Raw genomic sequence first — 17,004 nt, forward strand, 5'->3', positions numbered from 1 at the left:
AATGGCATTATTCTTCCCTTCAAGTGGTAAGTGATGTTCCCTCTACCTTCTCATAGAGGATACAATGAAGGGTTTTAAAACTGTCACCTGTAATAAATCTGTAATTTTAGGGTTCGGGAAGCAGCATGCATTTAAATCACATCTGCATAGTCAAGCATCGATAAATGTCTCGTACAATCTGCAATCTACTGCTAAAAGTGAGGCACTGCTTGTTTCTAAAAAAAAAACCAGAAACCTAAATTTAAATTTAAGCTTCTTAGTCAGTTCTGAAACATCAGTTTTAAAAGCTATTTTTTTTATCTAACCCGATGCGCAGGTACTTAAAACATGGGACTAAGCAGGATAATATAGTCATTGAGGGCACAATTTTTTGATGCTGTTTCACAAATGTGACACCTGCATTCATGGGTGATGGGCACAAACACATGAAGGTAAATAAAAAAATTAAAAATGCTACCACCTAAAGATTGTTTTACTCTTTCAAGTATTCATTTCTCATGTCCAGTTCAGCAACTGGATGAGAGGTCTGCATTTAGATTTTGCACAACCTTTGAAGGACTATCCCTCATCATCAGTTAAACCCAAATGTAATATCTATGCTGCATGGTGGAATATATTAATATTAGATGAAAGTTCCAGCAGTAGTCCCATCTAAAACGCACACACATACACATACATAAACACACACAGGTAGAGATGAGACCAATGATATGTGGTGGCGGTGTGTCCATTTATTACACAACACAAAGCACCTACAATAATCCACTCCCCTGTTGCTTCAGACAGTGGATGATCTCACTTTTTTCACAGTGATTTTTATGTGGACATGTTTAGACAAGGACATCAAACTGTTTAATCTAAATGAAAAAAAAAGAAGCCTACACACAGAAATTCACAGCCAATATCACACACAAAAATAAAGCAGTGTCAACAAACAACAGTAAATTGAGTAAAAAATAGAATTTAATCATTTAAATAGTCTTTCAAAATACAAACATTGATTTGAACTTCTAAATAATATAACGTTTAGTAGCTATTCTTCATTATAACTGGCAATGTTAAATGTACAGTGTGGCTATACAAGGAAATGTGTGAGGTTTGGTAATTTATTGTATTGCTCATTTATATTAATGCGCACGTATTTAGTAGAAACTACAAATGACTGTATAATTTAAACAATGACTGCAAATGACCCACCCTCCACCCTTAACCCACCGTACCTAAATATACACACTGTATGCTAAAGAAAAATCTACCTGTGTGTGAATGACCAAGTTTGTATTGAGAAACTTTAAACAGCTCTAACTGGAGCCATGCATCTATATTTGTTCATTTCAGAAGTCTGATTGCTACTTGAGAAAATTAGGTTAGTAAGCAAATCAGGAACCAAAAGCATTTATTTAGATGACAGGAATATGTGAGCTGTAATCGATTACATGCTGTATTACTTCACATGTTCCAGGCCCACGAAGAACTGAACAAAATCAGTGAAAACACGTACAAACAGGTGAATCAGACAGTATCAGCCCCTGCTCTGCAGTGCTAGCTGTTGCTAATAGAACACCTGTGTTACAAGTTGAACCGTTTTCACTTTGAACTGCTGTGTTTTTGAGGTGCACCATTAATCTTGTAGAACCAGACCAACTATTTGCTTGCCCTCCAGTGTGAGACACTTTGTACCGTGGGGCATCATATAAAGCATGACTGATGAGCCATATATACCTTAAAAGTTATGAAAACAAAGGAAAATATGATCTCAGGTGCAAGACATTCAATATACCCAAATGTCCAAATTTAACCAGACAAATCAAAAGATCAAGAATTACATTTGTCTCCACAGTTATCTGGCCATTTGGCTTACTCTGCCTCCTGAGGTAGCCCCCCCTGTAGCCTCACCATGTCGCAGGATGTATAGAGCCGTGTAAATTGATCCCTAAAATGACAATGAGCTTCAGATAACACACACTGCTTATATGAAGAAAAGAAAAGAAAAAAAAACATGTAGCATTCCTAATATCCAGAATGGACAGCTTCAGTTCAATACCAAACCCACAAATGTGTCACAATGTAATTAAAATACCCTTAAATCCTAGAAAGGAGAAGCAAGTTTCAAGTTTGTACAAATTTCAGTACATTATAAGCTGCACAAATACAGCATAATTGTAATGGGGAATCTGTCATATTTGCTGGCTTTCTCATAATTCATTATAAATTGCATGTTTCTCTTTATTTAAATGGAACTGTACATGGCTAAAAGATTCATGGCCTTTTGACCACTAAATATTATTTTTAGGGATCTGATTTTGACATCAGATACTTTAGCTGTGCATTGCATGTGAAGCTTACTATAATGAAAATTGAAATTGTAAGTATACAAACCTGCTGAACAATGAGTAGGACTTTGAGGATGTTGTCAGACAAGGTCTCAACATCCAAAAGGAAGATGTTGCATATGTTGCATTTCTTGTTGCCCTGAGCCCACTATGGGCACTTACAAGTTAAACAGACGTATGTACACAGAGGAGGGATCTCGCATTGGATCAAAGGAGATCTTTTATGCGACGTTCTTCACTACTGCAGAAAATGCAGCTAAATCTTATCATACACCTTGCAAATATAGGTTACACCAATCATCTGGGTTAGTGTTACACATTAAAGCCCAAAAATGAAACAGGTCACATAGGTCAGGCCATTACTTTTGAACAGCACAGCTGCTGAAATCAAAAATAGTGGTTCGATCTAGTGGAGGGCGATCATATAAAAAAGCAGATGAGGCATATGCACTTCTTGTCTAACCACTGTTGTTGCCACACTGGCTTTAATGTCAAAGAGTTTTCTTCCCTGATCTCAGTGTGGCTCATTGGTTTTGACTGCACACGTACGTACGCACACACACACGCTTGCTTGTATGGAAGCCAGTCTTTTTGTGTGTCAATAGGATTTACAAACAACACTGAATATATTACCTTCCAAGTAGAGCATTTTATGAGTACAGTCTTCATATGCACCTCTCCTGGATTATAAATCCATTGCACAACCTTTTATAAAGTATCCTGCATTTATGTAGACCAATGGTTCCCAAATCCAGTCTTCAGCATCCCAAGTGATGATGGTTTTCTCTCCTATCGGCGTTAAAGTCAACTCATGGCATCATTCGTGGCATCCCGCTTGAATTTAAATAAAATCAGTACTTGGGGTCCTGAGAGTGGAGAACTACTGACATACACACAACTAGATGTCTCACCATTTTATCCACATTTTAAATGTGACAGACAATAATCGAGTCATTATATTGCTTTTAACATATTGCAAGTAATTCCTATGAATTTGCCTACAACGGCACACTAAACTATAGTAAATACAAGCACTCCATGTGCATGTCAATCTGATCCAACACTGGACCCTCAAGTCTTTCGCCCGATATGTTATTATGGCTTTCATGATTAGATGTTGCATTATTTTTAAAAAGTTCAAAAGCCACGTGGTTGCAGTCTGTTCTTGGGTACCTAAATGTTGTTCTTCAGTGGTTACGTTACTGCAGACTGATGCTGTGATGGAACACACCATGAAAATAGTTGAAAAGGAGAAGTATCTTGGTATTCATGTTAAATGTTTTTCTCAGTTGTTTCCACTAATGTGGATCTTTTACCTTTTACTGAAGTTTGGCAGTTACAACGTACTGTTAATAACCAATTCCCACTTATTAACATGAATTCATGAGCGTTTTCTTTTCCTTTCTTCATGTAGCCTAAAGGGGGAAAAATAACCATTTTCCTCCATTAATTATCAAATAAAATCTTTTCTTTCTCAAAAAACACTCATCCACTCATGAAGACTAAATCTCAGTTGGGTCTTTCTCTGCATCATCTCTACTTCTGCTGCTTTTCCCTCCTAGGGAGAGTCCATCATGGCTTCCAGCATCTCCAGGAACAGTTTGTGCATGGGTATACCACCGCGGGTCTTGATGCTGTAGAAGGTGGTAAGAGCTCGTCCAGCAGTCTGTCGGAGGAGAGGCAACGTTAAAAGGAGGCGTCCCGCCCGCTGAGGGTCGTCTGGGCGCCGCTGACTTTCCAGCTCCAGCAGGGCCTGGTGAAGGAGGTCCCGCAGCTTCTGCACAGCGTCCATATCTTCGATGTAAACAGAGTCTGACAGAACAACAGGGAGGAGACGGTAAGGCAGTGTGCAGGGTGTTTACATTTTCTCAGCTTATGCCACAGAAACAAAGCCAGTATCACCCAGTAACTTTACACAAAGACAAACTATGGCAGCCTTTATTTAAACTTCATTAGCTTCTGACCAATCATTGTATATGCAACCTTTTTGTGCCTTGATTCTGTCTTTTTATAGATTTTAAAATTCATTTTTTCAATAATATATATTTGTGTATTTTTATATTTTGCTTCTATATTTTATGTCTTTTGATATTTATTTATTTAATGTTTTTCTGTGATGGTATTTGTATTTCATACAATTGTACTTGTATAACTGGAGTGACAATAAACATCTTGAATCTTGAATTTACAAAACAAACAGTGTATCTGTGGTGAAAGCAGGGCTTGCTAGACGATGTGCTGTTGACAGTAATCTTCAAGGGATCTCTAAAGGAAGTCTTCATAAAGGTTACGACTTTATGCAACTTTAGGTTATATGTATGTGTCTGCCATCCAAAGACTTGAAGACCATTGGAAATATATTTTTTGTAATTTTGCTGTAGTTGTCCTCTAAAAAGTAATACTGGTGATATAAGATCTTTCTCATTGGTCATGGGTCTTTAGCTGCTGACATGTACATAATCCCACCCAGCTTCAAAGCTTGACAACAGACATTGTCTGCACCCGTCCCAGCTCATCTACAGCTTTTTGTTGACACAAACACCATACTGAGCAGTTAGATGACAACTGACAACAGTAATTAACCAGCTACTTACATATGGCAGAACATATACTCCCACAACTGTGAACCAAACTTATACAAGAAATGATTCGCACAAAAAAAATTAGTAGATTTAAAGCAACTATGATTTTGGCAGAAAAACATACACTTAATTGCCAGTTTATTGGGTACAAGAAGCTAAAATTATGCAATCTAATACAACATCCCTGCAATAAATTAAACATTTATGAAGGTTATAATGTTCAGTTTTGGTCGCAGTAGTTGATGGTACTGTTGAATTGCATTATGTAATGCTGAGATAACAATGAGTGACTAAATATTATACTAGACTTAATATTAATAACACCTCTTAGAATAACACAATACCATTCAACAGTAATACAAACCTCCAAAACGACCATACAGCTGAATTAACACCTGTCTAGAACAGCTGCAGGTGGAAGTGACCATTATAACCTTCATGAAAGGTAGAATTTATCACAGGCCTGCTGTATTATTAGTGCAAGCCAAGTGTATTTTATAACCTTGGAACTGAGTGTGTTTTTTGTGATCCAGTTTATTACACTCTACTTGGTTATGTGCAGGATCCTCCCCCTAGAGGAGGTAGTGAGAGCTGCCTTTTATTAAACCTAATATTATGTCTCATTAAAATGTAATGATTCCCTCTGATGTTAGCAGAGACTGTGGGAAACCTGGCAGTGTTTAATAAAACCACCAGAGCACACTTTTTAGTAGCTAGAGTTTAGTCTACTGATGGCAAGTGATACAAAAACCTCCAATGTGTGCTATATCGCTTACAATAGTTCTACAAGAAGTAAGTAAATGTTGATACCTGAGTTAGTGAGTGCGATGGCTTTTAACATGACAAACTCCTCCCGGTCCACGTTTAGTGCACGGAAACGGCGAGCGAGTTGACTAATTGCTGCGTTTAGCTCTGTCAGTCCAGCGACACGTGACATCTCCTCATCAAGGACAAAATCCTCTGCGAACACAACCTCGTCTTCACAGCCAAGCGAGCGGTACGCTACACCCAGCACCAGCACCTCCAGCCAAACTGACTGCAGCACAGACATCTGGTCTGCTAGAGACAGCGACAGAAAGCCTGTAGGGGAACAAACCGATGGACAGAGAGAGGAGAGAGTGAGGAGAGGGAAAATTTGTGAAACAGCAAGCACTGGTACCAGTTTCTTAGACAGCTGGTGACCCGACTCTGGCTTGTAATACAGATAACCTTTGCACTATTGAACCAATTTCCACTCCTGACACAAACCCAATTTATGTTGCTCAAACATTTTCGTTTTGAGCAATGTGCAAAAATACTTTTTACATAAAATCTGATTGAAATTGAAAACTTGGTGTACATTTTAGAACCAATGGCTAATATTACCATTGGATTATGCTGAGATGTTCTTGTTGTATGTATCAACTACATTGTTCAGCCATCATCATCATCATCATCATCATCATCATCATCAGGTTCACACAGGCCATTTTATAAATCCAGAAGTCATGATCTGGATGAAGCATGACACAATAAGTTTCTTCCTGGTTAGTGAGACTGGATCACTACTTCACTTCCACTGCTGCCATGTTATCACTGCCTCTCCTCCCCAGTTCTTCTTCTTCTTTGCTGCATCTCTTACCAGGAATGTGTTTGGCCCAGCCAATGATGACGACCAGCTCGCGGTCAGCGAGGTCACAAAGGGTGGTGAGCGTGCGCTGGGCTGTGTCGGGCTGCAGAGGGTCGGGCATAGCAAATAACTTCTCTGGCTCAGCCACTAGAAGGTGGGACACAATGATGTTGGAGGAGCCTGTGAAGCAAAATACACACAAAGGAATGGATTAATATGACAGAATAAATTTGCTGTGTGCTCATCTGTCATTATCTAAACTAACACAAAATGTTGCTTTACACAACATGCTGGTTTGTGCTGGTTTTAACTGGAATCACCTGTGTATTCTTATTTCTATAGTAATACAAAGTAGGTTCTGCTCAAGCCCTCAGTCGGGTTTATCCAAAAAGCTGCACGCTAGATCATTGTGTAAATTCACTCAAATTAGCACAGTTACAGTATTTCACTCCTGTGTTGATGACAGAAAAAAGCAGGAAGAGGGCGCTGTTTTCTAATCAATTCCAGTGGTTTAAAGTGTTTTGTGCATTGCTTGTGTCGCCTGATATCACAGAATCAGTCAACAAGACTTGGTGGAGTGGGCAGATTCAAAGGTCTGGACCCAGGCAATCGCTTGTGTGCTCTGGGCAATGGATGTATTAAGCAGAGCTCTGAGCACCTTGAATTTTACCCACCCAGCACATCTCATATTTTTGGAGGAGCACTCTAATCGCCTCAAGTTTAATAAAAAAAAAAGAAAATAAAGAGGTTTAACTCTGAGCAGATTAACTATATCTCTAACTACAGCAGGCACCTACTAACTGAACAATGACTGATGGCCCAGAGCTAAGATGTGTATGTTATTGCTGTGTTTGTAGTTGCTGTTGGTAGTTACATGTAACGTGCCAGCACACAATTGATCAACTGCCGATAATGTGCGCCTAGCAACAACAAGATGCCCCTCGAGACAAAAAAAGCAGAACTTATCCTGAAACATGTAGTTAGAATCTAATATCAAACATAGTGAATGTGTGAGCTGATGGAGCCTTTGCGGCTGGCTAATCATTAGAAATTAAACAAAAGCTCTTTTATTGAGCCAATTTTATTCAGCTTGATTAACCTAATAGTATTAAACTACGCTGCCTGTTGTAGAACAAAAAAACAAATGACAAAATCAGAATATAATCACACCTTTTTCACTCTCCTTTGTCAGTGGTAGAGGGGCACTCTGGTATGTTGCATTCTCCACTTCTGGGCGCCTTTTGTACTTTTGTCTTCCACCTCGGACCCTGTCAAGACGAACTCCTACATGGTGAAATATAAAGTGATTATGATTTAAGGGAGAAAAAACATTCTATTTAAAACACTGGCACAATGACACTGAAGATATAATATCCAGACTGGCAGCACAGCTGCTGCTTTTGCCAAAGGAACGTATCTGCACAACATAAACACTCACCCTCTTTCAACATGCCTACTTTGAGGCACTTGGTGAAGCGGCATGCCTGGCAAGCCTTTCTGCGCCTTTTGGTGATCTCACACTCATTTGATGCTGGGCAGCTGTATTCGATGTTACCTTTATGGAAGAACAGAAAATGTTTTATTTTAAACACATCATCTACCCAGAGCAGAAAACACAGCAGCCAATTCAACCACCATGTTTTCCAATGTACAAACAGTATGCCAGCTGCTAAGTGTACATGGTTTTTGTCTTAGAGACCAGTATAAACCAGATGGACCATTTGTAGTGACCTTGTATTGAAGTGTGTTAAAGAATAACACCATTAGTATGTGATGTGGGTTCGTAGTCATTCCTGCATTCAACAGACTTAGTACCACTATGAAGACTGTGGATGCTTTAGGTCGCTCCAGGTTGCTACTGGAGCTGATGGAGGCATATATCAATTGATCGGCACCAGCTATGTTATATTATTTTACTGCCCTGCACTGCAGCTGTATCGGCTCTCATTCAAGTGTAATAAACATCCAGTTTTCTCTCCATTAAAACATATAGAATGTATGTAGTGAGTTCACAGGTCACTGAGTAACACAAGTTATTTTCAAGTGAGAAACTTCCTATTGACTACAACAAATATAATATCTATAATAATATATCTGTGCTCTTGAATGGCTCTAGTGGAATACAGACAGGGTTCAGCTATATGTAGAAAAATATTAACATCTGTAAAATTTGTTTCTCAAAAGCATGAAAGCAAACTGCTTATACTGTAATGCAAACACTTCAACATCACCTCGACACACACCTTGGATGGTTCTCTTGAAGAATGCTTTGCAGGCCTCACATGAAGCCACGCCGTAGTGGTAACCTGAGGCCACATCCCCACACACTAAACACAGCCTCTTGGGTAATGTGCTCAGGGCGTACTTGCATCGCCCTGCTCCGTTTCCAGTGGAGCCCTCCTCTGCCCCATCACCACCCTCATCTTTAAAGTGGCAACGCAGAGCTGGTGTATAGAGCGGCGGGGAGTAACGTTTAACGCCGTCTCCTCTGATCCCTCCGCCTCCACTTTGAGAGGAGTCCGAGGAAGCCCCGCCGGGGCTGGTCCGACCTCCCCCGCCTCCCTCTGGACTGCTCGGTTCTGCTTTTATGTAGACATCGGACCGACGCTCCCTGGAAGACATGATGTCTAGAGGGGGGAAAATAAACAACAAAGAAAGGTCCAGGTAAATAAAAGTTTTACCTCACATATTTGTCTTTTAAAATATGTTTATAACTCCTGATAGAAATGTGTTGATTTTTTTTCTCTCTTTGGCATCCAAATAAAAGAGAGAGGGGGAAAAGCCGAGTATTGCCAAACATGGGCTGCAGGAACCAATCACTACCCCAGCTCACCCCCCAGCCTCAGACCTGGTCTTCATGCCAACTGATCAGTAATGAATGATTATAGATTTTACAGAAATAAGAAGCAAAAATTCTGTGAGCTGTGAGTCAGGACCCGTGGTATAATCCAGTATGAAAGAAATGCACCCCTACATTTGAGACCAACTGAACCTTGGTTAAAGCCCAATTAACAATTACTAATCTAATATCAGCACGTTAATATCACAAAAGGTTGTTCTTTAACAGCGTTTAGTCGCTGTGTTGTTTTGTTTGTGCTATTTTTTTTCTCAGCTAGGCTTTTTTTTAAGACATCAAATAAAAATAAAAAAACACTACCTTGGATTCACCAAATTCAGAACCTTTACATATCTAATAAAAAACGCAACGGTCGGCAAAGCGCCCCCAGTGTGAAGTCTTTGTCTGTGACATTTCTAGACATTAAAATAACCAAGGTGACTGGATGAAGGTCGCTATGCTCATAAACAGAGACCGCTCCTCACTACTCAGACACATAACTTATGGTCACCCAAGTAAGAGTGCTGCAGCAACCTGCTCCCCTGCCAAAGACTGTCTGTGCTTCTCAATATAATTACAGAAACCATATCCTCCTTTCTTACCACAAATAAACAAACACATACAATGAAAATGCAGTAAATACTTAATGCATGAAATGAAATGAGAACATTTCAGCACTGCAGAGGGCAAGAAGCTTGCAGGCAGCGTCGACATCTATCATCTATTTGTATGCCATTACAACAACAACATAAAACAGACAGGCATTCCTCAAAATAATTCTTAATACAAAAAAAAAACATTAAGACAATTGAAAGAGGAGATTTAATTTCTTAAGTGAGTGTACAGTTCTGACTCCCAACATTAAGTGCAAACTCAGTAGAGAGCAACCTGAATGGCCAGGAGTCATTTGTTTTATGCTTTTAAGCAGCAATTCAACTTCCAGTAACTTAGTCCTGATGCCAAACGTCTGAAACCTTGGTGCCAATCATGCCCTGCATCCATTATTTATGAGACAATTAGCCTAAAACGGCCTAATCTCTTTGACAAGGGACGTAATAATATCAAATGGGCCAAAGTGTGAAGAACAAGCAGGTGAGTGAATACTTGTGCCAGGGTATTAGCAGGGTAAAATGATCACATTAGGGTAATTAATGAAGAGCATAGGTGTGCTGCTCCTGTAATTACACCCATAAGGAAGTCCAGTCAGTATACTGTAAAGCCACGCAAAGATACATTATTCATGTTTCATTAATACTGTCTGGGGCTGACTTTGTACCTCAATGATTCTTAGCAAATGATAGATTTACTTTATCAACTGCACTTCAGGGATCAGAAAACTTGGTTACAGGGAGGGGGAAAAGGAATAAACGGGGCATGAACTGTAGTCTGTGCCACGTCTGTCTTTGAGCTTAAAGTCATCAGTGGATACATTAATGCAGAGCCGTACACGAACGACTGCGCTGTTGTTCCAACTTAGTAGATCAATGAGTGAGGACGATGACATGGGATCGCTGCAGCCTAAATAGCCTCAATCCATTTAAGACTTGAAACAACTTGTGATTTTCTAATGCACATAGTGTGAATCCAGAGCAATTACCTACCATGTTTTTTCTACTTGTTTATCAGCTGACCTGATATTCCAGTAGCAGACTGTATATTTGCAAAGTGTTGCAATGTTGAAGATACATTGCTTGTGGTCGGTTCAATGCTCCAATACCAGGAGCACCCTGCCCACAATGACAACATTACATGCAGTTGTATACTCTGTACACACTGGTATGGATGTATTTGGGAGGGATTCAGTGAGCAGTGTGACGAGGTACATCATTTTCTGATTTATTCACATTTTTAAACTAAATTTCACCATTACATGAAGGTAAACACTGACACGCACACTGTAAAGACATTAACCTTGACCACAAGACTATCAGTCACCAATATGTGGGTTTATGGCATATAATCAATGAGCTCAGTACTGCATGCTCTACGTCAGGCTGCAGAATTATGAATAAATATATTTCTCATTTATTTACCAGACATCTATAATGAACAGGCCTCTACTGACAACTTTACATCTAGATACACTTCACATTACAGAGTCTTCATTGGACATGATCCTTAGAAAACATAGATCTGCTCTGCTTCACTACATAAACATACTACTGTTAAGAAACTGTCTCTTAACTTATCAGTTACATAATTTTGCCTCTGCCCTTCAGTCAGAGTGTGTACATAAAAATGTGATTTGAAGGTGACCAAAGCTGGACAATATCAGGGTTCATGACCAACTGACGGGGGGAAAAAACAAGGAGGCTTGTCATGTATGTGTTGAAGGTATCACAAAAAAGTAAGTCGGTGAAATTGCCACAAATATCACACATGATATAGCCTGTATGTTGTTTACGTACATTACAGTATGTGGACAGTATGTTCAGTAGATACAGATCCTGGGCTCAACACGCTAAGATACTGAATCCCTACTTGCTCTAGATATCACTCACTGCAAATTAAGTATGCTTTTGTCATATTTATTGCTGCAGCAATAAATCTCCTCCAATAGTTAATGACAGTCATAGCTTTCTTTGGAGTTTGCCCCCTCTGTACTAGAAAGTAGTACTGTTTGGCAAACTCAGCAAGGGGGTCACAGCAAAAGCAGTCTGTTTAAAGTTTAGCTTGCTTGGACTGAGTTTACAAGCTTAGTGAATGGATCATCCAAGACCACCGACGCTAGTACATGACTCCAGAAAAGTCAACCAGTGTCGCCCAGTTTCTCCTCAGACTTCTTGAGCAGGGTAGTGAGCACCATGTGCACCGCTGGCCACATACATGAGGAACATCAGCTTCACTCAAATAAAATGTTGGAAGAAGCGAGCGATAGTCGCTAAATGTTTACGTGTTTATCGTTTGACTGACTAAAGCAGATTAGACTGTGTCTTAAAGCAGCTGGGGTTGGCTACATTGCTTTGTTTTCTGTTTAACATGCCACAGAAACATGTCGTGTCTACTGTAAACTAATGTACCAGCATGTTTAGGTTAGCATTAGCTTCGACATCAGCGAATACATTAGAAGTGGAGGTTAGCTGCTCTTAGCTAACTAGCTAGCAGAGGCTAGGCGTTAATCTTGACTGAGATCTATTTCTGTCACTCTAACCCGGACTATGCTGCATCTTACCTTGATAAAGGTGACTAGTACGGCACTGGAGTGTCTCTACGGTGTGGAAACATGGCACAGGGCTGACACAAAATGAGTATCCAGCGGCTGCTAGCTCGTTGTGGGCTGAGTGCTGCGATGGGCCGGGCTACAATCTGCTTACTACCAGCTGCTAGAAAAGGATGGAGGCACAGTAGCTATTACACGCTGGTTCAAGGGACACTATGGACGCAAATGCATTTTTCATTATTATTTAGGTGCCACTTCAACTAAATGTTTATTCATACACTTCTTTTTGTATAGGCTTGAAGGTTATCCACCAACTGGACAACACTAATAGGTTCTCATATGATAGGGGAACATCACAAAAAGTGGTTGTTATGACACAGGAGGAGTCTTAATTGTGAACTTGATACAGCCCCATAATAACCCGACTGCATGGTTAGGAATTAAATTACAATCAGTGCATGAACCATAAATCCAAACCAAAAGAGAGTCCTTATGATGAGTGGCTGTCTGCCAAGTTTGACTCACACTTAAATGAGTGAGAGTTAATAATTTAATTGGTGTTTGTTTGTATTGCACACTGTAAATTTCCATGCACCATGCTTAACATTGTGTCGTGCACAGATGTTGAATCTGTTAGATGGAAAATATATGCAGAAAGCCCCCCCCCCAAAAAAAAATCTGCATCCAGCACCCCAAAAACACAAAGACCTCTAAAGTTCGCACCGATACCTTGATTGCTTCTTTGTCCTCGCACAGGATTTTAGACATGCTGACATCGATTTCACACAACTTAAGCAGAGGGCAATCCTCTCTCTCTCCCCTCTATCCATTACTTGTCCCTCGTTTATCATTTTTGGGGTTCACAGGGCAATAACGACCCACCCGTTCACGCTTCCTATGACTCCTTGCTCTATCATTTCAGAGCTGCAGACCAAAAGATGTGACTGCTGAGCCTGCTTTTCTCAAAAAAGAACATGTCTTGTGAGTTGCTTGATTGCGACAGAATGATGTGCACTACATGCTATCACTTGCCGCCCACAATATTTTGGGTGTGAAATGGGAAGTCAGCACCTTCCAAAAAAATGTTTCTCTTTTTTTGCTACATTATTCCTTCCATGTCCCTCCTTTGTAAGTACTTTCATAAGAAGGCACAAACATTGCCCTTCTATAGCCTTACAAGAATGAAACATGAGGCAGGTGAAGCACAAATAACAACATAATCCTACATGAAGCAACAGCACAACAGCGTAATATTTCATCAGCATAAAAGGCAATGTGAGAACAGATTACCTGTTTGCTGAACTGGAGTTTGAAGCCTATGTATCCGTGATTCCCAGTGATGGTTCAGTGTAGTGCTATTGCTTTGAGTTGAAGTCTGCAGTTATCAGGACACCTGCAAAATAAAGCACAGACACTTTTCATGTTAACCTGCCATCTGTGGGGCTTTTTTAAACATTAAAAACCCTCAATGTACATAGGGTGCAGTCTTAAAATGATGGCCATCATGTGTGAAAACAAGCTGTATGTATTAGTTTATTAAAGGGCTCATAACAAGTAATAGCGGCGCCTATCTCCATGCGTGAAAGAAAGAACCTACTGTACATACTGGCAGTAGTTTTGTTTCCTCTATCGTAAGCCCTGTGTACACTCGTAACACTGGCTTTTCCTTCCTAAAATACATAACCCACTGTATCTGTCCAGATTTCTGTACGCTACTCGAGTTCCCTCCCCCCCTTACACTGCATGACACACTCCAAAGGTCACAGTCACAGGAATGCTTGAAGGACAGACAGAGTAAAGCCAACACCTTGTCTCTCTCACTCCTACAAAGTCATAAGTTTGAAGTTTAGTGATAACTCTCTGTAAATAATTAAAGGGACTAGTTGTAATTAAAAAAACATTACTGGAAACTGTATTATAGCTGCTTTTTTTTTTTTACAATGTGGATATGACTGAAGTTTGGGCCATTTAAAAAGTAGTGAACATGAAATTGAAAATTTTAACCAAGAGGAACCTCAGTTTTTTTTCCTTCATTTTTTTGTTTTTTCTCAGGCTAGTAGAGGAACAAGATTGTAATAACATGTAGAAACAAACTGTGATGTGTACTCATGTTCTTTGGAAGTGGTCTGAACTGACATTTAAACCTTACAACTGATCAAATTAAATCTGTAGATTCAAATTAATGCATTATAGCAAGCTGTTAAATAGACTATAGTAGTAACTGGCATGCACTCAAATGATTCACTGTGCACTGTGTTACCTCTGAACACACTTTTAAATGAAAAATCAAATGTCAAAGCACATAAAGCAGTCCTTCCTTTGTCTTACATGGTTTTAAAGCTTTTCTCGGTTGTTTTTTGGGGGGGCCACCGGTGGTCTTTGTCACTGATAATGCATCCCACTGACTGTACATAAAACTCTGTTTGAGGTTTTCACATGCGGCGCACTGTGGAGGCGACGAGAACAGCACCCAGGGGTGACCTTGCTTACTGATCGTGGACCGGTGAAAGGTTAATTGCCAAAGTGGATTATGCCTTAAGATCAGTGATCTCAATCCTGGTCCAGCAGGTTAGGTATCTTGCACGGGGTCAGTGTGTTGAGGCACAAAGAAGAGTAACTCGGGGAGGGAGCCTAAATACATATGTTCAGAAAGCTTGAAGTGTGTAGAGTTGGAGAAGTGCTGGGAGTCACTTACCCCTTTAAATAAGGACATGCAGTGAGCCATACGAGGACAATCATCGACTGTAATCTTATTTAAACATTGGCCTGCATTCTTCATTTACTCTCTAAGTGACAGATCGACCAATTTAATAAGACATTTTGTGGGGGGGGGTGAGAGAGACAGAGAGAGAGAGATAGAGAGAGAAGAGAGAGAGGGGGGGATGATCATCAGCGAGAAGAGGATTAACCTTTACATGGAGTGTTGTCGCTTTTCTTAACGTGTGAATTAGTCAGGAGGTAAATTATGAGAGGGGTGTCAGCTGGATAAGAGGCGTTTAGTGCAAATTATGACACAAATATTTATTCAGCCACCGTGCCCCCTACCCCCAATAACGTGGCCACGCGAACTTAGCTCCGTGCATGCACAGCAGACTACCGATAAGACAGCAGAAAAGATTAATAATAGCTTAGAACCCTCTGCGAGCTCAGTCTCTGCAGTGGAGGCGAAGTGGGGATACTTACTGGGAAATGCAAAAAAACAAACATCGCAGGGTTGCTGTTTTAACTGAAGTCAGCCCAAGTCTCTGCGGCTTGCAAGTCCACAATCGGTTCAGCCGGTTAAACGTCAGTGTCTGAGCCTCGTCGGGTTATCTCACATCGCGCCACAACATCAACAACACGCAGCGACACGTACCGTCTTATTATACGCCTGTTCGGTTCCGTACACCGCTGTTATAAATTGTCGCCTTCGGCTGCCACAGCTGAGGTTGTAGCTGGACATTTAACGTCAAAGCGGTCAGGAGGAAGCATGAACATCCGGTGAAGCTTTTCACAATAAAACGGCGTCGACGCTCATGACGTTGTTACGTTTCTTGAGCCGGACAAAGCCTCGAAGATAAACTGCATTTAACACAAAATAGCCGTCTTATACTACACTAACATACCACTCACTCGCCAAAATTACACGACGCCTCTTATTACTAAAATGAACATAAATGACGGTATTGTTTTAAGACCGTTAAACAGTGTTATTTCCGGTTACTACAAGATTCGTGCACTAGCTTGACACAGCTCTGTGACGTAGATCTCTATCCCGCGCCTCTCCTCCTCCCTCTGCCCGACCTGCGTCCGCTGTGTCTCCGTTACGTCCGCACGCTCCATCCACTAGCGTCATCAGCGTTATAATAAGGGCCTGCAACCCCCATGAAAAAAGACCCAGTCTACGTTAATCTAAATCTGGCCCATGTTCTTTTATATTGATTATAAATCGCTGATTTCTGATCAGTTGTCTGCAGATCGATGGTGTCGTGCGACTAATCAATCAGTGCATGTATAAAAAAAATAAACACCCCCTCAGTGAAAATGAGAAATTGTCCCTGACACACTTAACAATGCCTAAGATAATACTTTATATGTTTAAATATTGGTTGTATTGCACGTTTTATCCATTTATAGTAGTTTTTCTTGTGGTATTTTTTATTTTACTTCAAATACCACACAATTCAATATCAGATGAAGATAGGCCTATTTTTAATTCAAATTGTCACAAGCTTTATACGGCTGCTGCAGAGAGAGCAATAGGCTGCATGTCCCTTACAGCACACCTCTATGGAAAATCATGCTGTCGGTCTTGTGACACTGACCGGCTCTCTCCACCACTACACTATTGGGACCAGAGCCAATGGAGAGGAGTTCAGGAGATCACCGCAGTGGGATGGGGAAAGGGAAATAATGAAAGGATTGTAATTTGGGGGTAAAAAGGAGAGGGGGAAAAAAACGCAGTACAGAATCTGCCAGATGCGTTATGAAAGCAGGCTCAAACA

General features: G+C 40.4%; 1 protein-coding gene across 2 annotated transcripts; it reads right to left on the bottom strand.

Moving 5' to 3' along the window:
* Nucleotides 1-715: 715 nt before the first annotated feature.
* Nucleotides 716-15,907, bottom strand: esrra (estrogen-related receptor alpha). Of its 2 annotated transcripts, XM_062432692.1 has the most exons (8): nt 15,704-15,907; nt 13,811-13,913; nt 8,768-9,151; nt 7,963-8,079; nt 7,695-7,808; nt 6,537-6,704; nt 5,726-5,995; nt 716-4,145 (listed from the first exon to the last, which is right to left on the bottom strand). In XM_062432692.1, exons 3-8 carry the CDS (start codon nt 9,144-9,146, stop codon nt 3,892-3,894), a joined length of 1,302 nt encoding a protein of 433 aa, XP_062288676.1. In that variant the 5' UTR covers nt 9,147-9,151; nt 13,811-13,913; nt 15,704-15,907; the 3' UTR covers nt 716-3,891. The 2 variants fall into 2 exon arrangements, with proteins under 2 accessions (XP_062288676.1, XP_062288677.1); XM_062432693.1 differs by lacking the exons at nt 13,811-13,913; nt 15,704-15,907 and adding an exon at nt 12,533-12,642.
* Between the last annotated feature and the right edge of the window lie 1,097 nt (nt 15,908-17,004).

The sequence above is a fragment of the Scomber scombrus genome, chromosome 14 (assembly GCF_963691925.1).
Source record: "Scomber scombrus chromosome 14, fScoSco1.1, whole genome shotgun sequence".
Classification (NCBI taxonomy): domain Eukaryota; kingdom Metazoa; phylum Chordata; class Actinopteri; order Scombriformes; family Scombridae; genus Scomber; species Scomber scombrus.